Source organism: Psammomys obesus, unplaced genomic scaffold, assembly GCF_907164565.1.
Source record: "Psammomys obesus unplaced genomic scaffold, mPsaObe1.curated_primary_1811, whole genome shotgun sequence".
Lineage (NCBI taxonomy): Eukaryota > Metazoa > Chordata > Mammalia > Rodentia > Muridae > Psammomys > Psammomys obesus.
In genome coordinates, this window is record NW_026588368.1 from 4,708,197 (window position 1) to 4,734,619 (window position 26,423).

General features: G+C 40.0%; 1 protein-coding gene and 1 pseudogene across 8 annotated transcripts in view; one reads left to right on the plus strand and one right to left on the minus strand.

The window, feature by feature from the left end:
* Erc1 (ELKS/RAB6-interacting/CAST family member 1) overlaps window positions 1-26,423 on the minus strand; it is a 269,824-nt gene that overhangs the window by 217,619 nt on the left and 25,782 nt on the right. For all 8 annotated transcript variants that reach the window (XM_055604168.1, XM_055604166.1, XM_055604167.1 and 5 more), the window contains exon 3: window positions 6,894-7,310. In XM_055604168.1, coding sequence (XP_055460143.1) covers window positions 6,894-7,310 — 417 coding nt within the window. The remainder of the gene's footprint in view (window positions 1-6,893; window positions 7,311-26,423) is intronic.
* LOC129674280 (caspase-6-like) lies at window positions 24,269-24,964 on the plus strand (annotated as a pseudogene).

Sequence of the window (26,423 nt, forward strand, 5' to 3'; positions counted from 1 at the left end):
AGATAGATAGATAGATAGATAGATAGATAGATAGATAGATAGATAGAGATAGAATTCATGATTTCCTTGTTTTTAATAGCTGAGTAGTATTCTGTTGTATAAATGTAACACAATTTCTATATCCATTCCTCTGTTGAGGGACATCTAGGTTGTTTCCAGCTTCTGGTTATTATGAATACAGCTGCTACGAACATGGTTGAGCAAATGTCCTCGTATAGTTGAGCATATTTTGGATATATGCCTAGGAGTGGTATAGCTGGCACTATTCCTAATTTTCTGGGAAAGCACCAGATGGATTTCCAAAGTGGTTGTACAATTTACACTCCCACCAGCAGTGGAGGAGGGTTCCCCTTTCTCCACATCCTCTCCAGGATGTGTTGTCACAAGAAAATCATGAAATTTGCAGGAACTAGAAAAGATCATCTTGAGTGAGGTAACCCAGAAGCAGAAAGACACACATGGTATATACTCACTCATAAGTGGATATTAGCCACATAATATAGGATAAACATACTAAAATCTATACTCCTAAAGAAGCTAAACAACAAGGAAAACCCTAGAGAAGATACTCAATCCTCATTCAAAAGGACAAATGCAATAGACATCAGAAGCAGAAAAAGAAAAGGAACAGGACAGGAGCCTACCACAGAAGGCCTCTGTAAGAATCTACTGATCGAGATATCGAAGCAGAGGCTGAGACTCACAGCCAAACTTTGGGCAGAATGCAGGGAATCTTACGAAAGAAGGGGCAGATAAAAAGACCTGGAGGGGACAGGAGCTCCAAAAGGAGACCAACAGAGCCAAAAACAAACAAAAAAACCTGAGCCCTGGGTGCCCTGAAGAGAATGATACCCCAACCAAGGACAATGCATAGAGAGGACCTAAAACCCCAGTTCAGATGCAGCCCATAGACTTCAGTCTCCAAGTGGGGTCCCTAGTAAGCAGGGACTTTCTCTGGCATGAACTCAATGGCAGGCTCTCTGATCACCCATGGGGGCGAAGTAGGAGGAGAGGGTACAGCCTTGCCAGTCCACAGAAGAAGACAATGCAACCAGTCCTGATGAGACCTGATAGGCTAGGGTCAAATAGAAGGGGAGGAGGACCTCCCCTATCAGTGGACTATGGGAGTGGCATAGGGGGAGAAGAAGGAAAGAGAGTGGGATTGGGAGGAGATGAGGGAGGGGGTCACAGCCAGGATACAAAATGAATAAATTGTAAGAAATAATAAAAAAGAAAAAAAAAGTAGAATTATTTTTTAAATTCTAATTCCTCCTGTTCATTATCTGCTATCTTCTTCTTTGGGAGAGGATCTCTTGTGGTCCAGGCTGGCCTTGACTTTCCTATGAAAATGCAGCTGACCTTTTAATTCCTGATCATCCTACCTCCACCTCCACTGGTACTTCATTAAACAGTCCAATGTCCCTGTCTTTCTCTACACATCTCTATTGGTGTTTTACTGTTATAACTTCCAACTGCCAAGAAAGCTCACCTGCACTTCTCAAATATGCTAGCCAAAATTCAGAATCCATAGCCTAGAATCTATACAAATATTAGCACATTTAACAACAAACATTTTAAAAATTCTAACAGGTGGAAAGCTGTACTAACAAGATTTGGATTACAATGTTATAGGAAACCAAACAAGCAAGCAAGCAAGCAAACAAACAAACAAAATAGCTAATTCATTACAAGAAAGTGTAGCCTGGTATGACTGGACAAAACTACAGGAGGGAGGCAGGAGCAGATGAATCTCTAGGAGTTCAAGGCCAGCCTAGTCTACATAGAAAGTCCCAGACCAGCCTGGGCTAAATAGTTAGCCACTTATCTCAAAACAAAACAAACAAACAAACAAAATACCCAATAAAGGGCAAACATTTGCCAACATTTTAAAGAAAGAAATAGAGGTCTAAAATATATTATTGAGTTGCAATGCTTTGCACACGCAGGAATAAAGATTTTCTTAAAATTCCATACCCAACTTTAATATCGTCTATCAAGACACTGGGAATCATAGTTTAGTTCTCAAAGTTTGCTGTATAGCCATCACCTACAAAGTTTGTTAGAACCCCAAGCGTCCAAGCCCAAAGCACTAACCAAATACAGCATGTAATTTACTGCTTGTCCAACAGATGTCCTCACACATCTATCAAAGGAAAGGTGGAACAGAAGAGCACAGTATCTTTAGCCAAGTAAGCAATGATACAATCCCATCACCAACTTTAATCCCTACACTAGGGAGGCACAGGCAGAAAATTCAAACTGAAAAGTCAAGCTCAAACAATAATGAAATTTGAACATACACAGAAACATAATAATCAAAATTCTAGTTTTAATTTTGGGGGTACATAAAATCATGTTTGTAAATGAAACAGAATGTTTTAATGAATAATAGCACAAATGTTATTTTACTGTTATGTTAATTACTGAGTCTAAGCAGCCAGTGCATATAAGGCATATCACCAGATTTGGGAGTCTTAGAAGAATACGGACCATAAAATATATATCCATCATCACAAGATCAATACACACCAGGGGCTTAATAAGCAATTGTTGGGTAAGGGAATAAAGGAGAACTAAAACATAGAAGCGAGCACTTCTAGCCCCTTACTACTTCGGAAACATGTTAAAATCTGTGCCCCAGGTTGACACTTTATCTTTGTTAATTATACCCTCTAACAGACATGTTTCATTTATTAAAGTTCTTGCTCCAGCAACCAGACTTTCAGATCATAGATTATATATTTAAAGATTTTGTTTACACTTTTTCTAATGTCTCTTTTTAAGTAGTTCTTTACTTCATCTGCAATTTAATTTTATGTAACTAGATATTTTCTAAATGATGGTAATCTCAAAATAGTCATCATATACTTGATACTGCATTATTTATAGATTCTATTCTGTTTTCTTTAATCAAGCTGGCCTTGAACTGTAAATTCTCTGCCATTGTCTCCCAAGTGCTGGTATTAAAGATATATATCACCAGTGGATTAAAAATACATGTATCATGAGCTACCTATGTAAGTCTACCAAGAGATCCCGGAGAATCCCCAGTATTACTAAACTGGTAAATAAGGAGGAAACGACATCTGTATATTAGTTTCTACAATAATGAAAACTGAAGTCCCATCTTTTCCATTAATGATATTATTTATTCTTTTCCCTTATCTTACTGGAATAGATAAAACTTCAGGAATGCTGTTAAACACCATTTAGCACAAGCATCTTTACCTTTTCCTAACTTCAGTATGTGACTAGTAGGCAGAACACTTTCTAGTAAATATATATTTATTGCAGTTACTTACTTAAGACAAGCTATAAAATATCATTCAGCTCTCATTTTATTAAGCATTTTTATCTGGCCTGGTGATGAATATTTGCAACACTTTATCTAGCATATTTGGGGGTTAGAGGGAGTCCAAGGACAGCCAGGGCTACATAGCAAGAATCTGTCTCCACATCCTCTCCAACATGTGTTGTTCCTTGAGTTTTTGATCTTTAGCTACTCTGTTGGGTATAAGAACCCTCCTCCATTGCTGGTAGGAATGTAAACTTGTACAATCACTTTGGAAATCAATCTGGTGCTTTCTCAGAAAATTAGGAATAGTGCTTCCTCAAGACCCAGCTATACCACTCCTAGGCATATATCCAAAAGATGCTCAACCACACAAGGACATTTGCTCAACTATGTTCATAGCAGCTTTATACATAATAGCCAGAATCTGGAAACAGCCAAGAAGTCCCTCAACTGAGGAATGGATACAGAAATTTGTGGAACATTTACACAATGGAATACTACTCAGCAATTAAAAACAAGGAAATCATGAACTTTGCAGGCAAATGGTAAGAACTAGAAAAGATCATCCTGGGTGAGGTAACCCAGAAGCAGAAAGACACACATGGTATATACTCATGTATAAGTGGATATTAGACATGTAATATAGAATAAACATACTAAAATCTATAGTTCTAAAGAAGCTAAACAAGGAAGACCCTGAGTAAGATGCTTAATCCTCATTCAGAAGGGCAAACAGGATAGACATAGGAAGAGGGAGAAGACAGGGGACAGAACAGGAGCCTACCATAGAGGGCCTCTGAAAGACTACACAGCAGGGTATCAAAGCAGATACTGAGACTCATAGCCAAACTGTGGGCAGAGTGCAGAGAATCTTAAGGAAGAAGGGGAAGATAGAAAGACCTGGAGGGGACAGGATCACCACAAGGAGACCAAGGGAGCCAAAAAATCTGGATTCAGGGGGCCTGCAGAGACTGATGAATCAACCAAGGACCACACATGAAGAAGACCTAGACCCCTGCTCAGATGTAGCCCATAGGCAGATCAGTCTCCATGGGGGTTCCCTAGTAAGGGGAGCAAGGCCAGTCTCTTGCCTGCTCTTTGATCACCTGCCCCTGATGAGGTGGCTTTACTAGGCAACAGAGAAAGAGGATGCAACTAGTACTGATGAGACGTGATAGGCTAAGGTCAGATAGTAGGGGAGGGATATAGGAGGGGAAGAGGGAGAGAGGGTAGGACCAGGAGGAGTTGAAGGAGGCGGACACAGCAGGCTCGCAAAGTGAATAAATTGAAATAAATAAATAAATAAATAAATTTTAAGGAAGAATCTGTCTCAAAAAGGAAAAGGGCACCAGGCGGTGGAGGCACACATGCCTTTAATCCCAGCACTTGGGAGGCAGAGACAGGTGGATCTCTTAGGAGTTCAAGGCCAGCCTGGTCTACAGAGAGAGTTCCAGGAGAGCAGGGGCCACTCAGAGAAACCCTGTCTCCAAAAACCAAAAGAAGAAAGAAAAGAAAAAGGGAAGTGATTTGGATACTCCTACACACATGCTCACTGCCACTACACGTACATGCAGCATGACACACTGAAACTTCACTGCAGGACTGGTGTAAACTAAGTCTTGATGGAAGCAAAAAAGAAGATGAAGAAGATGAAGAAGAAGCATTTCCAAAGCCACTATGTCCATTTGCCCTCAAGTAATTTTAAGTAGCATGATTATATTTCTTTTAAGATATTATGCTACAAATGGTCCCCCTAAACTGTTGGGTGGTACATTCACAAAGGGATATTTTTTTCCTATATCATATACATAACTTATTTATAGGGTTCTTATTTTTTATAAACAGTCTAAAATTCTAAGGGTTTTTTTTTTCAGTATTTTTAAGCTCAGTATGTTCCAGTTTGTACCCAAAAAAAAAAAAAAAAAAAAAAAAAAGGTGTGTTTCCCATAGCCATTATCTATTTGGCATTTATTAGTTCCTAAGCTACTATGATCAGCTAAAATATTCAGAAGCAGCAAAAATGTAATATTCCTAAAGCAAGAAATTATAATTGAAAAAGATATTACCAAGTTTGTATTTGTTCCATATTTTGTTTTCTTATATACACCTGGCATTTTTACTTTTGAAGAACTGCAGTTCTTTTGTTTTGTTTTATTCTTCTAAAACAGGGTTTCTCTGTGTAGCCCTTGCTATCCTGTAATTCACTTTGTCGACCAGACTGGCCTCCATTTCACAGATTTGCCTGCCTCTGCCTCTGATTGGCAGCTTCACAGTCTTTTGTTCTTGTTAGTTTCTTCGGTATTTTTTATTTGTTTGAGACAGTCTCTCACTATGTGAATCAAGCTGGCTTCCAATTCAGGGATCTTCCTCCTAAGTGCTGGAATAAAGGTATGCTCTAACATGCTCAGCTGAAGATGTTTGTTTTTTAATTTCCTTCTTCCCAAATCATGTTCAAAACGGACTATTCAGACTCACTCTAACAGTTTGAGGATTCCCACTCCTCCCATCAAAATGTGAAAGTTAGCTGGAAAGAATTTTACATCTAACCAGAAGCACTAGCTAGTTTTATGTCAACTCAACACAGGCTAGAGTCATTTTGGAAATTGAGAAAATCCATCCCAGACTGGCCTGTGGATAAGTCTAGAGTGCATTTTCTTAGCCAGTGACAGATTTGACAGAACCCAGCCCATTGTGGGCGGTGCCATCTCTGGGAAGTCCAGAGGTGTATAAGAAAGCAGGCTGAGCAAGCCATGGAGAACAAGAAAGTAAACAGCACCCGTCTATGGCCTCGGCATCAGCTCCTGCCTCCAGGTTCCTGCCCTGCTTGAGTTCCTGCCCTGACTTCCTTCAGCAGCGGACTATGATATAAACTGCAAGGAAAATAAGCCCTTTTCTTCCCAAGTTGCTTTTGGTCATAGTGTTTTATCACAGCAACAGAAATCCTAAGGCAAAAGACTTATAAAATGTATTGCAGCTTCCTTAATCTTTATTAAAATGACACTGCCTCAGAAAGTGAGGTCTAATCACAGAAGCCAGCTTGAATCTGTTTCCTCTAAAATACTGTGTCTCTACATCACTCCTTCCGGCTACACTCCATGGCAAGTGATTTTCAACACATCTTTCACAGCAAGACAAGCGTTTCCAGGGAAACGACAGACAAACATTCATTACTGCTCCGGCTTCACCAGCATAGGTGAGCTGAGGTAACAGCTTACTGTCTCTTCCTAGTATTTTTTTAACTGAGCACTAGACAGCTGCTACCCTGATTCTGGTTTTACTGTTCTGTTTCTCTGAACAAATAGAGGCAAGTAAGTAACAAACTGAAACAATCCTGTATCCCTGCAGCCACTCAGGAGCCCCTAGGAATCACATGTAGGGTGAGGGTGACAGGAGTTAGGATGTAATTGAGTAACACACATCAGATGATGTCATTCCATTTAAGAGAAAAAAAAATCAAAAAAGAAATCACTGAAGTGCTGAAACACAAAAGATGAAATTCCCATCCAGCAGCAAGGCAGAGCACATAAACTTATCTACATCAAGATTCGGATTGATAAAAAGGATGCTCGGGAAAACAACTGAAAAAGTAGTCACTCACCTCTCTCAACATATTATTCTCTTTTTCCTTCTGTTCCAAAAGACTCTCGAGGTGGTGGACGTGCATCTCTGCCTCTGCCAGCCGTCTCGTTCTCTCGTGGTCTTCCTCTGTCGCTTTGGCAGAAAGTCCTTTGCTCTGAAGCATCTCCAGAAGCTTCTTGATGGACTCATCCCGCGCATTCAGGGTTTGCTTCTGAGTCTCGATGCGCAGCTCCATCTCCTCCAGGGTCTTCCGCAGGAGAAACAGCTCTTTGGCTTGCCGCTCGTGCTCGGCGTGCAGCCTCTGGAAGTTCTCCTCTGTGAGCTCGGCCACACAAGGCTCCCCAGTCCTGCTGCCGCTATCTTGCTGAAACAGCTGATTCAAGTCCCTCTGAATCCGAAGCTCATCCTGGAGAGCCTGGATCGTCATCTGCATGTGCTGGGAACAACACCAAAAGAAAAACCAAAATCAGCTTTCCCCCTCAATTAACCAAGACAGAGCAGCTTGCAAGCAGCTAAAAATAGCTGTAAGGGTTCTCAGAAATCTGCAGTCAGCAAATTAGGATTCACCTTATTCTCTTTTAATTCAACTTTTAAAACTATGGTACTGATCTATAATTATCAGTAATTTAATTTGTGCTTATTCCACCCAGGAAAATAAGTACAGGAGTCCTTTACTTTTATAAGCCACATTAAAATCTAGAAATCTCAAATCTTAATGGAAGGTATCTTCAAAGGAGAAAGAAGACTCTCTATCAGCAGGAATCAAAACAAAACTTATTCCAAAACAAAACAAAAAAAATCTGTCAAAACACAAAATGACTTTTAATTATTGGAAACATTAACTAGCAAGTACTAGTATTTAATGAGTTATATAAACGTTATATGGATGTTAAACATTTAAAGAATATACAATGTACATAATAAAACTGATTCTTTGAATTCCTCTGGGTCACCTTTGGCAACTTTTTAACAATAACCTATTGTTGTTCTCCTCCTGCCTGGGGGCTATCTTGCAGCACCCCACAAAGTCAGGAGCAGCATGAGATGAGAAGCTTGCCTGGAATGGCCTGAGCACTGTTCCGGGGATCACATGTCCGAGAAAACTGCAGGGAGCTAGTTCAACTTTAATTTCAGAGAGCAAAGGCTATGTACCCCGTTGGGGTGGGGGGAGGCCTCCAGGATAGGTGTACATAATTGGTTGAGACTAGGCACTTCAAGGATGCTTGATTTGCATTATACAGGATGCTCCTATCATATGAATAGAACACGGTACCTAATTATCATACAGGCATAGGGAGGGGAGAGCTAGCAGGGAGCTGGTGTCAAAGGCTTATATCAAGTGTGACCAGATGAAGTCAGGCAGAGAGCAAGAGGCCCTGCTGAAGGGAGGGAGTCTTACACCTTAAGCCCAAACTCAGAATGGCTATCCTGGATATCCAGACTGGGAGGGCTGCAACTTCAAACAGCAGGGTCATTCCACCAATCTACCTTGCACACCTAAGGCCCTCATGGATCCCCGCATTGCAAAATATTCTATGTGTGTATACCAAAATATTTTTGTATATGTATGTGTGTGTATGTATACATACACATATACACATCTCTACATCAGAGAATTACTGAAGTTAGACATTTCCCCTCTGCAAAAATTTCTGTATTCTATGTACATATTACTTAACATTGAGAAAAAAATGTTCTACACATTACTGTACTATGGACTTTGCAAACAGAAAATAACACGGCTAAATACAATGTCTGCTTCCTGAAGATGACACAACTGCTTAAGAAAAAAATGGATACAACATGCTTCTCTTAAGCACATATCAATATCCTTCTATTTTCGTTGACGGGCACACCCCTCTAAAGACTTCAAAATCAATTCCTCCGTAATCAAGTTGGTCTCTGGTGGAGAGACATTCATTACAACTATGTGAACATTCCATAAGCTAAATGTGCTTCCTGTAGCTAATGCTCAATAGTCAGAAGCAATCTCCACTATTACATGTTCAAAATAGACTATCTGTTGTTTTGAGCTAAAACTTTCTGGAGCAACTATCATTTTACACTTTTAAACATGCACTTCGTGACCTTACACTGAGCATTCTCAGGAATGTGTCCCTAACTGAGCATATGTAGAAATGAGCCAGGACCTATACAAAGATTTATAGACTAGATGAACAACATCAAATGTTTCCTTTGTTGGAGGGAGGGCACTGCTCTGAAAATAGCTCCCCAGTTCCCCTGGCCTGCTGCAGGTAGTAAATCCTTCTCCACTCCTTTACTTCTTGAATGCTCATTCTGGCATTCACCAGGATGTGAGCCCACTATGTTAAGTTACACTAGTACACTAAGAAATTTGCTGACCACTGAAACAAACTAACATAGGACATTTAAAAGCTATTAAGCAATAGTTTTGCTTGTTCTTATATGTAAAATCTTTCTGCTTTAAAATTTGCTTTCCCATTCTGAATCAAGGATGTAATCAAGTTCAAAGTCAACAGAGGGCAAAACTTAATCCATAACCTGAATCAACACATAAAAGCTCCATCAGGCAATATAAACATTCTCACACTCTACATGCGGACATAACATCTTACATTCCAGCAAGGCTATCAGTTGGAGCTTATGTCTATCACTCAGGATCTGTTTGACATTTGGAGCAAGATTATAATAGGGTCTTTGAAATCAAAATGCCAAACTGACATACCAGCTGTGGCAATTACTCTAAAAACCAGTGACTAAGATAAAAATACAACAAAAGAGGCAAACTCCAAAAGAAACAGTCTTTTTTTGCTCTCAAGTTTGTTTATTTCTGTAACAGCATTAGTTAATGCATAACTAAGTTAAAGAGACTATTACTGAATCAGAATTCTGTGAATTCATAAGCAATTTTTCCAGACAAAGGATCTATAAGGGCAGAGGTTCCTACCTTTATCAAGAAAGGCAATGCCAATGGCTTGGTTGCTACATAAAAGCAAAAACACTTAGGAAAAGCAGCCCTGAGAAAGCGGAGGCAGGGAAAGATCACTACAAGTTCAGGAGTAGCCTCGGCTCCTGCAGAGCTGCAGGAACCAGGGCTACACAAGATAACCCCATCTCAAAACAAAGCAAGCAAAAAAGGAAAAAATTTCCTTTACCTTAAGAAAATTACAACTGCACACTACTTCCAGGACCATATTCCTGACCTTCCAAAAAAAAAGTCATTATGTAACTGCAAAAACACCTAATTATAAAATACTCACTTTTAAACTCAATTGTTATAAAATATGTTGCAAAACAATATAGTAGTTGAGTCACCTTTTTCCAGTAAAGCGGAATAAAATTTTAAGTAGTTAAGCACCTCTCCCAGCAAGCATTAATATCACAAAGCATGCTAAAGCATTATTTAGGTTATAATTCAAAAAGTGCTTAGTTTACAACCAATTAAAGCATACATCCCAAGAGCTTCCTCTTTCACGTTTAAAAAAAAAAAAAAAAAAAAAAAAAAAACTATTTTATAGAAACTCCCCATTTAAAAAAATTTTTTTTTGGTTTTGGTTTTGTTTTTTTCCAGACAGGGTTTCTCAGTATAGCCCTGGCTGTCACAGAATTCACTCTGTAGACCAGGCTGGCCTCAAACATGAAGATCCAACTGTCTCTGCCTCAGGTCCCGTCCCTGAGTACTGGGATTAAAGGAGTGTGCCACCATGGCCCAATCCCATTTGAATTATTTTATATAATTGTTTTTTAAAGTGTGATTACAGTGTCTTTCAAGTAAACAATATTACCTAGGAGCCTTTAGTTCCAGCACTCAATAGGCAGAGACAGGAGGATCACTATGAGTTCCAAGCCAGGCAGAATTACATGATGAGATTCTGTCTCAGAAACAAACAAAAAGTATCAAAGTTCCAATACATTATAGTTGCACTATTTATTTTCTCCTATTTTTTTTTTTTTTTTTTTAGGAAAGAGTCTCCAGTATCCCAGGCTGACCTCCAACTCACTATGTAGCTGAAGCTGAACTTAAACTTATGATCAGGAACTACAGAGATGGCTCAGTGGTTAAAAGCACATGTTGCTCTTGCAGAGGACACTGGAACAGTTTCCAGTACCACAGAACCATCCCTAACTACAGTTCCTGGGGAATCTGACACCCTCTGCTGATTTTAAGCACGAGGCACGCACATAATGCATACACATACACAAACATACACACACAAACTATTCAAACATGTAAAAAGAATTAAAAAACAACATCCATTATGAATAATGTGAGAGTGAAAACTCACAAATTCCTACACTGCCTTGTAGCTGTAGCATGGGCAGGTGATCCAGACTAGCAATTAAACAAAAGCACAGAAGACTGGTATGGACAGAGCAGAGCGACATGAAGAGAGGCTCCGTTTTCATTAGCTAGCACATACGCTGGCAAGGGAATCTGTGAGCTCTGGGCTCACAGATGACATCACAACACCAACAGGAATATCTGCCCTAGTCAAGAATGCATAGCAGTGGCATGAATTTCTTGTTAGTATTACAAAAGCTAGGCTGAAGCCAAGTGTTTGCAGCCCTACCAGTAATTCTGCAAGCCACTAAATAAGTATTTCAGAAACCCTTTGTTATTACATATTCTTATTCTGGAAAAGAGGAATAGAGTTGTTCTACCTAGTCCCAGACTGAAATCAAATCCTAAAAGATACATATATCAAGCATAACACAAAAGCACGATACTTCAATCCATAACTTTCTTAATGGTGAAAAGCCTATCACAAAAAATAATTACTTTTAAATAGAATAAACAGCCAATCAATGTAAATTTAACACTAATATCATATGATTTATAAGTGGCATTGTGAAGGAATATGAACAAAAGTTCTGAAAGGTTCCTCTCACCCATCATATTTACCTTTCTAAACAGAAGCATTATAGATCACTCAACGGTATTCAAATATTTGCTAAATTCAAGTGGCTAATTCTGTATTTTATCTTGTAATAACATATAAATGTACAAATTTAATGTTAGTCTTTATCATGGAATTTTTTTTTTTTTTTTTGAGACAGGGTTTCTCTGTGTAGCCTTAGCTACCCTGGACAGCTTTGTAGACCAGGTTGGCCTCAAACACAGAGATTTGCCAGCCTCTGTCTCTCTGAGTGCTGGGATGACAGGCGTACACCACCACACCCAGCAATGTTTTTACTTTATTATATGACAAATCCATATTCATTACATGGAGAAAAAGTATTAACAAAAAAAGTTTACTCAATAATCTTGCATGAGAAAACACACTAAAAAGATCTTTCTGGGTTTCTGTATCGATATTAACTTTAAAAAAAGAGACTAAGACAACAACAAGGAATTGGTGCTTGCCACATATAAACCCAAATTCTAAATGCTCATGAATCTTAATTTATTTACTCCCCACATCTTCCTCATACAGCCTTGATGAAAAGTGTACAGATCAGGAGTCCCCTGGACCATTCCTTGAATCAGTGACCTCTAAGCCGACTGAGTCCACAGTGTACGCTTTAAATCATGCCATAATTAAGCTACACTACTTCCAAGGTACATACACACACATAGTACACATTCCCTCTAATTTATGGGGAACATCTTCCTATGGCAGTAATTTGTACGTGTCAATATTGTGGGAAATATGTCTCTCAGACAGACCAACTTTATACACTTATATGTAAAACATGAAATTCAAGGCTATCTTTGACATTAAATATTTTATTTATATAAAAAAGTTGTACCTATGTGAGGAAACAGCTTCGTCTTATAGGTAACTCCACTACTGAAGTACCCAGGTCAAAATACTATAAGTACACTCCATGTTAATCTTATTCTAACCTCTTTAAGTGCATATCTGTTCCTCTCTTTCTCCCTGCTTTCCTTTTTTAAACCACTCAAAACACCAAGCACGCTAGCTGACATTCAAGACAGTCACTCAAAACATACTTACTGCCATGCTGATTAGACAATGCTATGGTGACAGCAACAGTCATCTTATATGAATGAACACAGTTAGAGCTCTTCCTTCTCATTGGGAAACCACACACAGTCACGACACATTTCCAGAACACGCAGGAAAAGACCATGAGAAAAATAGCTCACACTCATTTTGCCTAACTGCTGAATTATGTACTCTCTAAGGTTAAGTAAATACATTTGCTAGCCAAGTTTAAAAAAAAAAAAAAAGAGCATCCAATTAAAACACAAAAATCACAGAAAAATATAAATATTGAAATTTTTAAAAAGCTTATAAGTAGCCATATATGGTGGCTCACTGTAAAGAGGGAAGGGAGGGTGTGGTAGTTTGAAGGAGAATGGTCCCCCACAGGCTCTTAAGTTGGAGAGCCTTGGTCCTCCACTGGAAGAACTATTTGGGAAAGACCAGGAAGCGGCTGCCTTATTACAGGAGGTGTGTCACTGGGGTGGGGTAGCCTTTAGGATTTCAAAAGGCTCAAGCCACTCCCAGGAGCAGTCTCTGTGCCTTCCTCCCTCCCTCCCTCCCCGGTCAAGTTGTCTTGATCATGATCTTTCTCCACAGCAGAGCACAGGTATAGGGTGCACTCCTTTAATCCCAGCACTCAGGAGGCAGAGGCAGGGGGATCTCCAAGACAGCTAAGGCTACATGGAGATAGCCTGACTCGAATAATAAATAAATTAACTTGAGTTTAAAAGCAGGAGGAGTGGCGGGAGTGGAGGCAGCCACTAGCAATCGCTCACTGGTCTAACTTGAAAGGTCAGCAAATCCGCATGAACTGAGAGTTCCGACAGAGAAATACAAAGTTCAATACTACACATCACAGGTTCAGTTACTAAAAGTCTCTGTGATATTTAATCCCTGTCATGGCTGGGCACGGGAGTATAGACCTGTATCCCAGCAGTCAGAAGACTTAGGCAAAAGGACTGATTATAAGTCTAAGGCTACCCTGAACCATACAACAAGATTATCTCAAAAAAAAAATAATGATAGATAGACAGATAGACAGACAGACAGACAGACAGACAGATAGATAGATAAAAAATGAAAAACCAGGAAATGGTGGCGTGCACCTATTTAATCCCAGTACTCGGCAGGTAGGAGCAGAGGCAGGAGGATCCCTGTAAGTTCAAGACCAGCCTGGTCTACAGAGTGAGTTACAGGATAGCCAAGGCTACACAGAGAAACTGTGTTTCGGGGGTCAGGGGAGGAAATCTTCAAAAGAATCTCTGCTCTGGTTATGTGCTATACTATAGTCAGTATAATTAGGTCTATTCATTCAGTGCCCTAAACAAACACACTATAAATTTTTGATTATGTGAAATTCAGATTTTAAAAACCTGTTTTGGAAAATATGCCACTAAAAATATTTACTATGGAACATCAACTGGGAGATATATGCTAAAGGCCCTGCCAGACGGCTCAGTGGGTAAACATAGGCGACCCCAGGCTGACAGCCTGGGCTCAATCCCCAGGCCCTCCTGGTGCACAGAGAGAACTGACAAGCTGCCTCTGACGTCCATACCCACACCCTGCCTGTGAGCGTGCAAACACACACACAATCGGAGTGTGATAACAGACTGGAAAGTATATTCTAGAAAGGAGAGATGCTGTACTCAGAGCTTACACTGCTCTTGCCTACAACGAAATTGAATTGGTTCCCAACACCCAGGCTGGGTGGCTCCCCACCACCCAAAATTCCAGCTCGGGGGGGTTGGGCCTCCCTAGCTACCACAGGCGCCTGCACTCATATGTGCACGCGCAATACACAAATAATTTAAAATTAAAAAATTTAAGTATATTGTTAAAAAATAAAACTAGCTTTATTTTGTGTGACTGAAAAATACTGTCTAATTTTATAAAACTATAATCTTTCTGACAAATTAACACTTGGCACAAGGAGCCACACTTTGTATCCACTTCCTGCTAAAATGCCGGTAGCCAGTAATCCAATTTGGAGTTCCTCTGAAGCCAACGAGTGGGCAGAACACAACTAGAGCCAAAATGGGGAACACATGGAATTTATTCTCTGAGGGGGAAAAAAAAAAAAAAACAACAGCAGAGGAGGAAGGCGGGTAAGCCATCTGTCACAAGAATTATTAACATGCTACCTCAATCTAGGCAGTCAAGTTATAGGTTTAATTGTACCTATCATAATAGTCAATAGTTTTCAAATTTACTCCTGTTAAATTATGAATGGAATAGACAAGAGGGGAAAAAAAAAAAAAAAAAAAAACAATGCAACCCTACGTATTGAAAAAGCAATAACCTAGGAGCAAACAAGAGGGGAGGGAGCGAGGGATGGAGGAGGAAAGGCGTGAAAGATCAGAGTAGAGCAGGATGGCTCCTGCCAGTGTCCAAATGCAGAGGCAAAGGGATTACCATGAGTTTGGGACCAAGTGTGAGGTCCTGCCTAAAACACACCAAAAAAAAAAAAAAAAAGGTCAGAAATCTGCCAACGCTAACAAATTCCATTTCTTCTCATCAGTTTTACACATCCATTGTATTTCAATCCTGTAAGTGAGTTCTAAATTTTTCAATAATCAACTTCCCAAGGAGGAAAATAAAAATGAACCAAAAATCCAACGTCACCACTATCTCAAAAGCCCCATCTTCACCAACACCTAAGCCCTTCTTTGGGTTTTCAACCTTAAAAAGGTAAAATCATTGTGCTTTGAAGTAAATATTAATTGCTATTGTTCTTTTTGTTGTTCTCTGAGACAGGGTCTCAGTATGTATCCCTGACCAGCTGAGTTCTCACTCGGAAGCCCAGGCTAGCCTTATGCTTACAGCAGTCTTCCCTGCCTCGGCCTGCCTCGGCCTGCCTCACGCCTGCCCTAGTTCCCATCACTTTCAAATCTCTAACTACCGTTCACTTTAACACAGAAAAGGCAAAGCCATTAGACCTCTATTTCTTTTGTATGTGTAGCAACATTTTTGTCTGCGTGTATAAAAATGCACGTGTGCCTGGTGTCCATGGTGATCAGGAGAGGGTGGTGGAAACCCTAGAACTGGAGTTTGGGACAGTGAACCACCACGTGGGTGCTGGGAACTGAACCCAGGACCTTTGGAAGAGCAACCAGTGCATTTAACCACTGAGACGCTACAGACCTCTATTTAAGTCAGCAATGTATGTGGTCTCTAGAATGTAAGAAAGCTGCCTTTAAACACACAGTTTAAGCTTGACATAATGGCCTAAGTGTACAGTCCTAGTACTATAAGGGTTGACACAGGAAGATCTCAAGTTCAAAGACCATCCTAGGCTATATAGTAAGATGCCAAAGTACAAAATAAAAATAATTTTAAAAGCATTTTAGTAAAATATGAATCACTATGCATTCTTTTTTTTTTTTTATGTACATTGGTGTTTTGCCTGCATGTATGTCTGTGTGAGGGTGTCAGATACCCTGGAACAGGAGTTACAGGCAGATGTGAACTGCCATGTGGGTGCTGGGAATTGAACCTGGGTCCTCCGGAAGAGTTGCCAGTACTCTTAACTGCTGAGCCATCTCTCCAGACTCACTATGCATTCTTATTTGTGAATATTTTTGTTCAAGCAATTTTTGAAACCTGCTTTCCTCCTCTAAAAGCCTATTTTCTCAAAGAAAAAAGTGACCTAGTAAACTGGCTCAGTATGATTCCCCAGAACCCACGTGATGAATAAGAACTGACTCTAATCTGTCTTCTGACTTCCACACAAGCACCATGGCACACGTGTCCCCTACACACACAACACAAAATTTAATCAGCCAATAAACCAGTAAATAATTACATATGTAAAAAAAAAAAAAATAAGGAGAAAGGAAACGTGCTTGAATAGCTCCATCTACATATCCAGCTACTGGTAACCTAATTTTTTTCTTTAGACTTAACACACAAAGCATATATATTTTATCAAGTCAAAATTTTTTACTTGAAAAGAATCACATTTGATTTTTATTTTTGGTTACTTCTGAATATATTTTGTTTAATCTTTAAAGATTTATTTGCTTGTTTTTATGTATAGGAGTGCTCTATCTGCATATGCACCTGCACGCCAGAAGAGGGCATCAGATCTCAACTATAGATGGTTATGAGCTGCCATGTGGGTGCTTGGAATTGAGCTCAGGACCTCTGGAAGAACAGCCACTGCTCTTAACCTCTGAGCCATTTTAATAAATGTTTTAGTTTAAAATAATGAATTGAGAGGTTTATCCTTTAAACAATAAGATGTTAATTTATGACAAGGGTGAAGAACAGAAGTTACCTTCCCCCAAACTGACAGTTAATTTATTATCCTAAAGCCATGCAAACTGAAGTCTTTCACAGTTCAGAAGTAACGCTTATTGTTCAGAAGCTCGGTAAGGACAACATCACCAAGCACAGCAATCAATCAGCAAACCTCAGGGAAACCCACAGTTAACTACAAATACACCGAACGCTGGCACATCCTGGGTTATCGAATACTGAAGTCTTCATGGTGGCTGTGAGCAACTACAATATAAAGATGGTTTCCTCCTTTTTAAATCAGTCAGTATAGAGTACGCAGGTACAGAGCTACGGAGGCACACATTCTGAGCTAAAGCTCTGTCTCTGCCACTTGGCAGCATGGCTTTGGACAGCCCACTCTCTTAGCCCCAACTGCCACTTCAATAAATTAACAGTAGACACTACTTACACTTCACACAGAACACAAAAAAACAGTGCCTGTTTCTTTGTGAACGCTACACAAAGAAATTTTTTCTTTATTAATCCCTTGCCTATACCATGTCAATAAGCACACTCTGTAAAGGGCACTCTTATCACAAAAAACTCTACCAGCTTCCTAGGAAAGCCCAGACAATGCAGGGATAAGTACAGCTGTTCCAATAAAGCTTTAGAAACCCTAAATTTTCATACAGTCTTCATGTCGCAAATTTGATTTTTCAGACAAACTAAAACCAATACTTAGTTTGCAGGAAGTACAAATTCTCATGGACTTCTATGACACATCAAATGCTTCTCAAAGTTAGTCCACAACCAAATCCCCAAGACCTCAGAAAACCACCACTGTAATTTTTATTAATTACATTTACTTAGTGTGTGTATGAGAGAAAGAGAGGGGGAGGGAGGAAGGCAGAGAGAGAGGTAGAAGGCTAGGAGGGAGAGAGGGAGAGAGAGGGAGGGACAGATGAAGGAAGGGAGAGGGGGAGGAACAGGGAGAGGGACAGAGACAGGGAGCCAGCTCATTCATGCCATGCCATCCATTCTGGAGTCAGAAGAAAACTTGTAGGAATCAATTCTTTTCTTTTCACCACAGAGATGAACTCAAGTTATCAAACTTTGCAGCAAGCACTTTTACCCACTGAGCCACCATATTAAAATCTACTATCTTCCTGGCCACCATATTAAAAGCTACCTTCTTTCAAAGAACCATCCTTTTATTCAGTTCTAACTCTTTTGATATTACTAGGTTTTCTTTTGTAAAGTAGCAGTAATAGTAAATGTTTTTATTTGACAAACTCACACCAGTCTTATCATTATTCCCAATTTCTTCCTACTTTTTAGCTTTTTAGGTGTGGAGCCAGAGAGCGGGCTTGTTAGATAAGGGTGCTTTCCACCAAGCTTGGCGACCTGAGCCTGAGGCCTGTAACACACAAGGTAGAAAGAGAAGTCCAACCTCCCCAAGATGTCCTCTGTCGTCCACACGCACAGCACGGCCCATATGTACATATCAAGGTAAATAAGTGTGTATTTTAAAAGATGTTTAAAGCAAGTCTGGGAACTGTTACTCTAAGGCTCTCTGCCTACTTAATCCAGGGAAAGCGGAGCCGGAGAGATAGCTCAGCAGTTAGGAGCACATGGTTCTTCCAGAAGACCAATGTTAAGTGTCTATATCAGGTGGCTCACAACTTCCTGTCACTCAAACTCCTGAGGTACCCAACTCCTGTGGCCTCTGGGGGCTCCTGCACTCATGTGCACAAACCTACACACACACACACACACACACACACACACACACACACACAAAGTAAATCTTAAAAAAAAGAGAAAGCACTGATGTGCCAATGACTCCTGCAGATAGAGATCAACTATTTAAACTACTTAAACTCCTTTCCAAACACCTCAACAGATTCCCCTATCCTCTCACTCCTCCTCTCAAGGTGAACCCCTTCTGAAGTGAGGGAGTCTATCATATTCCTAATTCTGCTCTTGGAATTTCTTCTTTAATTAAAATGTGGATGCCTTTTAGTGCAGTCTTGCATTTAATGAGTATTATTATATTTATGGTTGTGAGCCTACCCTTTAACGGCTGAGCCATCTCTCTAGCCGAGTATTATATTTTAAAAGAAAGAAAAAGGAGGAGGAAGAAGAAGAAGAAGAAGAAGAAGAAGAAGAAGAAGAAGAAGAAGAAGAAGAAGAAGAAGAAGAAAGAAAGAAAGAAAGAAAGAAAGAAAGAAAGAAAGAAAGAAAATCCCAAACATTCCACTTTACCAATAAAGACTCAGGAGCCAGATGCTGGAGTGGAAGCCTACTAGCTCAGAGGGGCAGAGAAAGCACACAGCTGACCTAACTACTCAGCCAAAAGTAGTAAATGTAAGCACTGAAGGCAGACTATACTAAATAAATCTCCACCGCCTTAAGGAGGTTAGATTTCCTTCACGAGGAACACATAGTTAAAATTACTTGCAGCGTTTGTTCCTAAATAACCAGCCTGAAACGCCTTACCACGGGAGGGGGGGGGGGGTAGAACATGACACACACTCAGAGAAGAAAAAACAATTTCAACCAGTATTACATTCCTTTTGGGAGAGCGCTCTATAATTCACAGATGAGTCACTACGGAAATAAAAATGTTAAATAATGAACATCACTGTAACGGGAAACCCTGCAAACTAATTACCCTACTCAAAGTTCCTAGTAACTCCTCCAGGAATATTAAGGCTGACTGGCTATCCCCATTAGTTATCTCCAGTGTTTATTATGCATTGTGACCCACTTTCTTAAAGGGGGGTACCATGCTACTGAATGTCTTCTAAGAGCAGATTATGAGGTACATTTGTACTTGAAAAATACATAAAATTTATAGTCGTGTAACATTTGACTTTTCAGTCACCTGACATCTATAGCACACGTCAAACAGTCTGCCCTTTTTTCTGAGACATGATCTCACTCTATAGCTCTGGCTGTCCTGAAACTCACTCTGTAGAGCAGACAGGCCTCCAACTTCTATAGAAATCCCCCTGCCCCTGCCTCCCAAGTGATGGGATTAAAGGTCTGCCGACGTCATGCCAGACACTTGCCCACAATTTAACACATATTATTTATTTACTCTCACTTAAATATTGCACCAGGTAATTTATGGTCCTCACTTGAGGACTGGTAAAGTCCAAGGAGATGATGATTCAGTAGCTAACTGTACCTGTAGAACAAGTGTGACCAACCTGAGACCCAGATGAGGTGGTAAGCACTGATCGTCCGTCCTAGCACTCTGTGTGAAAGGGGAGGCAGAGACGGGAGACAGTGGGAAGCCCACATATAAAGCAAGCATACATACAAAATGACAGCGACGATGAGAGACCCCGCCTCAAAACAAGGTAGCAGGAAAGAAATGACCTACAAGAAGTTGTCCTCTGACGGCTATACATATATCATGGCATGTGCATGTCTGTGCTCTCTTGCTCACATGAACACAGGCAAAATAAGTAAATAAATCCTTAAAAACTGGTGAAACTTAAAAGAAGACTGCACTTTTCAGGTAAAGGCTGATTTTTAAGACAGCCATGTATTTATCCTGCTCAGTAGTGCCAACTTCATTTTATGAATGACTCTTTATTCGGGGCAATGCAATCAAAGTGAAGGAGATCTCAAGAGCATTCCACTGAGGTCCCTGACAGAAACCCAGTCATGGGCTCAACACTGGCTCAGGACTCGGTAAGCGGACTGGGATAGAGAAGATGATGCTGTTTTCCTCAAGCACAAACTAGGTGAGAAAAGACTGGTTAAAATTCTCCACGAGTGTCTCAGTGTGCACTGTATACCAGCAGTCAGAGCCCTTGGCACTAAGCTCTCTCACTTCTAGAATTGTACAACACTTAGTAATAGTAGCTCTGCTAAAACAGATCTCCTGTCCAGAAATCTTAATATCCATCCCCCTCTAACCACGACATCCTTTGCCAATTGTACATACACACACATACACACACACACACACACACACACACACACACACACAATGCACACACTCATACAAAGTAATAATTTTAATTTAAAATTTTAAATGTACAGAAAACATTAAAAAAAATTCCAAGGTAGTTTTGGGATAAGCAAAAACTTAGATCCTTTCAAGTACAAGGCAAACCAAAGCATTTAGCGCAACAACTCACAAAAAGCTAATTGGTCAATGATTGTTTAGAACTTAAACTGCAAATTTAAGAAACTACCACATGCACAGAATAGAACTGCTTACTGTCGGTGGGGCGCTTTGGCAGTGCAGGGGACAAAGCAAGGTGATGCTTCACCACTGAGCTACATCCCCAGCACCGAAAACTAGATTGATTATGGTTGGATGCCTCAGTAAATTTGAATTATATGCCTGATCTCAATATACCCTATGATATACAAACTATATTTCAATAAAGTTGTATTACTTGTTGAATTTTTAATTTTATTAAAAATCCTCAATTACCTAAAGACACTGTTTTTTCTGATTACTTATCTGTTTGAGGCCCAATTTTCTTCATATAAGAGAAATTGCCAAGCACTGAAGAAATAAACATTAAATACCAGATCATTCTGATATGCTGGACATGACAGTTTGACAATTTAAAATGTTACTTGTATTTTTTAAATGTTCCTTATATTAACACGATACTATTGTTGCCATTATTATTACTCTAGTAAAACAATATTTTTTAAATTTCCCACTTAGGATCTAGCATGACAAAATAATGGCATATGACTAATATAAAGCAAATCAGGTTCCACAATAAAGTTTTCTAAGTAAACAAGGGTCCCCTAAGGCTAAAAATGTTGACAGTTGCTACTTCAGAAGACGACTCAAGTTCCTAAGCCACAATTACACAGCGGGGAGTTCAAAACTAAAAAGGTCCCTGTGCATCATGCATTCTGGAAGTATGTAAGCCGCCAAGCAGTATTAAAAGTTGGCAGAGGGGAACTGGAGAGATTTCTCATCGGGTTAGAACATTTGCCGTTCTTACAGAGGACCTGTGTTCAATTCCCAGCACTTCTGACACCCTCTTCAAACCTCTCTGCGCACCAGCAAGTACATGATACACCTTTAAACGTAAAAGGACAACAACAACTATCGTAAGAGACAGACTGGGGAAAGAAGAGGCAGAGAGGCTGGAGGGATGGTCAACAGTTGAAGCACATGTTTCTCTGGCAGGAGACCCAGGTTCCATTCCTCGCGGCCACGTGGTGGCTCACAACCATCAATAACTCCAGTTCCGGGGGATGCCACAGTCTTCTGACCACCGAGGGTACCAGGCAGGAACGTGGTGCACATACACACACGTGCAGGCAAAACATGCATAGACATGAAAAAAAATCTTTAAAGATGTGTTAAAGAGGTGGCACAGTATGCATCAAAAACAAACTATAGGATATATATACTTATATATCTATTTAAGCTGTATGTGAACATTCAATCTAATATTCTCCACAAACTACCAAAATAATAAACTTGAACATGCTCTCTTAGGTACAGAATGGCATAACATATAGGAAGGTTTGTTTTTTTGTTTTTGTTGTTTGTTTTGTGAGGCAGAGTCTCACTACATGCCTCTGGCTGTCCTGGAATTCATCTATAGACCAGGCTGGCCTTGAACACACAGAGATCCACCTGTCTCTGCCTCCCAAGTGCTGGGACTAAAGGCATACACCACTACACCCAACTTCAAGGGAGGTTTTCAATTAATATTACTGCAAATAACAAAGATAAGTGAATGTATTTAACCTGTATTAGGGACTAACTTTCCAGCTTCAGAAAGAAAAAAAATGAGTATTTTTAGAAATGCACATGGCAGCACAATGTCAGTTCACAAAAGCATTTCTAATTTCGTCTGTAAAGGAAGAACAGAACATTTCCAATACAAACTGTTTCTTCACTGAAAGCACATTTTCTGCAATATTTCTTTTTACAGAAATTTCCTACTAATTCATCAGACAAACAAAACAAACTCCAATGTACTTGTAACTAAAATGGAAGACTAGAAGAAATCCACAGGAAAAAAACCCACAGACAACCCTTTTTAATGAACGGTGACTTTTCAAAAATATTCAGAGATTCTCAAATTATCTACCTGAAAAGAAAATAATTTATTGAACCAAAACACACCCCCAAAAATAAAATGTCTGGGTGGAAAAAAATTCCATGCGCAGCACTGCCATCTAACAGCTTCTCCTCCTTCTTACTGTTCAGGGGCGCAAGCACACAAGCCTCCACTTCTTAGCTCCTGGGAAGCATCGCTAAATCCCCCAACATTAACAGCACAGATTCTAATGTTTACATCTAAGCACCTAAAGTCACACCTGTTGGTCATACTATTTCCAAAAACTTATTTTTTAAAAAAAGCCCATATTCAAATAAATTCACCATTTCATACTCTAACCTGGCTCCTCTCTAAGTCCTCTATTGTTATTAATGCCAGAAACACTTCCCCCTCTCTCGCTGTCAGTCTTTGTCCAAACAGCTCTTCAAAAATATCTCACTAACGTGCCCCTTCCTCCCTGCAGATTTTTCCCCTGCCATCTTTCCTCCATCGCCTCTGCAGGCAGCAACAAAGGCTGCTCCGACAGCATCTGTCATTCATTCCACTGTTCAAGAGCTCCCTAGGCCAAGTTAATACCACTTTCTCCCAGTTCTTCTCAAAAACCAGATTAAGAAACAAAGAATGAATGTACTTGCAAGGGCAAACTCAACTCTGCCGCAACAAAGCTTTCAAAAAGTGGGGAAGGGTGAAGGGACTGGCAAGATGACTCAAGTAAGCATACCTGCCACAAAACCAGCTGTCCCGGGTTCAATTCCTAGAGCCCAAACAGTGGGACTAAGAGAGCCAACTGCATGTTGTCCTCAGTCCTCTACACACATGCTGTGGCAAGCATGTGCCCATTTACACACAGATGCACATGCACACACAAATAGAACAATTAATTTTTTAATGGAGGAAGCAGAGATAAGTGGGTGTAGAACAAGGCAGACTTCTACTCATCCACAAGCATACCTTATCACTCAGGCACGCTTAAGAACAGAATGACTTAAAGAAGGCAGACACCTGCCAAAGGCGACCTGGTCTCCACTGGCCACTTCCAATGAGGGTAAAGCACTACCATCATCTGGTTCCTCCATCAAACAGATCAAGTTTTTGTTTGTTTGTTTTGTTTTGTTTTGTTTTGTTTTGTTTTAAGAAAACACATTCTGGAGACGGCCCACAAGTGAGAGAAAAGCATGACAGAGAGAGATGCCTTCTACACAAGGACGATGTCTGACCCTGCGTAACAGTCCAAGATGCAGTGCAAGAGGGAACCTGCCCTAATCTGCAATCATGAGAGCTTCTTCTGGCACTTGACATTCCCAGAGAGGCACAGCACCAGTACACCAGGGCGCAGCCTGACTGGATTTGAAGTGAAATGCTTAATGATCTCGAAGCACACGAACTACAGCTCAAAATTCATGAGGTGTCAACCCCAAGCCATGTAAATGCTGATGGCTTCCTGTGCCCTTTTGAACCATGCTGAAGGCAACCACATTTATGCACATGATGCTAGAACTGGAATTCACACACTGAATGGCTTGTTCAAAGGAGACAAGTGCCAGAACCTGGTTAGAAAATCCACAATGTTTATCATCCAGGCGTCCTGGAGAAACCAGCATGATGGCCTGTGTTTCCTGCGGACATGGTGGATCACGAGAAACACTGTCTGAACAGGGTTACACAGGTGGCCGCTGCTGCTTCAGTGTGCGCGCTGTCTGCTGAGGTGGACTTCCTCACAGTGTTAGTGTGACAGAAGAGTATTTCTCTCACCTAGAAACTGTGAAGAGCTCATGCACATTCAGGATTTGTGTGAGATGTTGGCAAGGTACAGCGGCTCCTCAGAGTTCAAGGTGCTGCTCACACCGATAAACAAAAAGGTCTCTCGGTGATGCATGGACCCAGGTGCAACTGGCTTCACCTCAGTGCTAGAAAGCTGCATTTTTGTCCCTATCTAGGGCCATTTGTCTTATCCACATGTAGTTCACACACATTTTCCTTTGATACAGCTGTCAGTATCCTGAAGCCTTTGGTCCATCAATGTGAAATATTTCAAGGTTCCAAATGCCACAGAACAGTGCTATTTTGTATTTGTTAATTTTTAAACATGTTGGATATAGCAAAAGAACTAAAAACCAGAAACTCTCAGGAATTACTGTGCATAAACTCTACTAGCACTTTTTACATTTTTAGTAAACTGCAAGGTTACCCAAAATAACGGCTAGTTTGCCTGACATTTTGTGACACTATTGATACAAACTCAGTGTATAATGTTTTTAAAGAGTTTTAAAACTCAAGAATGAGATTGTTTTCATTTAATAAACTATCTAAAACTTGGAGCTGGAGAGATGCCTCAGTGGTTAAGAGCACTGTCTGCCCTTCCAGAGCACTCAGGTATTCAATTCCCAGCACCAACATGGCAGCTCACAATTGTCTATGACTCTAGGGATCTGACACCCTCATACAGACAGACATGCAGGCAAAAAACAACAATGCACACAAAAAATAAAAATTTAAAACTCACATTTTATTAACACTTCTAATTCATATGCTTATGTAATTTATAATGGGCCTATTTTACTTGGCCATGTATCTGTTTATTATCTTGTTCACCTATAGTTAAAGTATTTTGTATATAAATTTAGTTCTCATTTTGGGAAAAAAAAAATAAATGAACCTTAAAAAAAATATTCTAATTAAATATATTCCTCCAAGCACTCAAAATCTAAACTCCAAATATTTGCACTAAATTTCCTAGTGTTAGAGCTAAAAATACACAATAAAAATATCAAGAAAGAAAAGAAAAATTTCTCATTAGTTTCTTCAAACACTGTTTATGCTAACCAAGGTTTATAGGAACACCCAACACATCTTTGGATAAAAACAGCACCTATAGGAGGATGTCAAGTTCCAGATACGGAATGACTTAGAAGAGTAAAATGAAACTATGACTTCTCTAATCAAGATTACTGTAAGTGGAGCCACAAGATGGTTCAGGGAATAAGAACACTTGCCAATAAGACTGATTACCTTGCTGGAGTTCAACAGTTACAAGTACTCATTGCTCTTGTAGAGGACCAAGATTCCATTCCCAGCCCCCACACTGTGGCTCACAACCATCTTTAACTCCAGTTCCAGAAAATCCAATGATCTCTTCTGACCTCCACAGGCATACCTGTGGTGTGCATGTATGTTTGTATGTATGTATGTATGTATGTATGTATCGTACATATACACAAAGAATGATAATTTGAATTTAGTCCCTGAAATTCACGTGACAGAATACTGACTTCCCAAGATAGATAGATAGATAGATAGATAGATAGATAGATAGATAGATAGATAGATAGA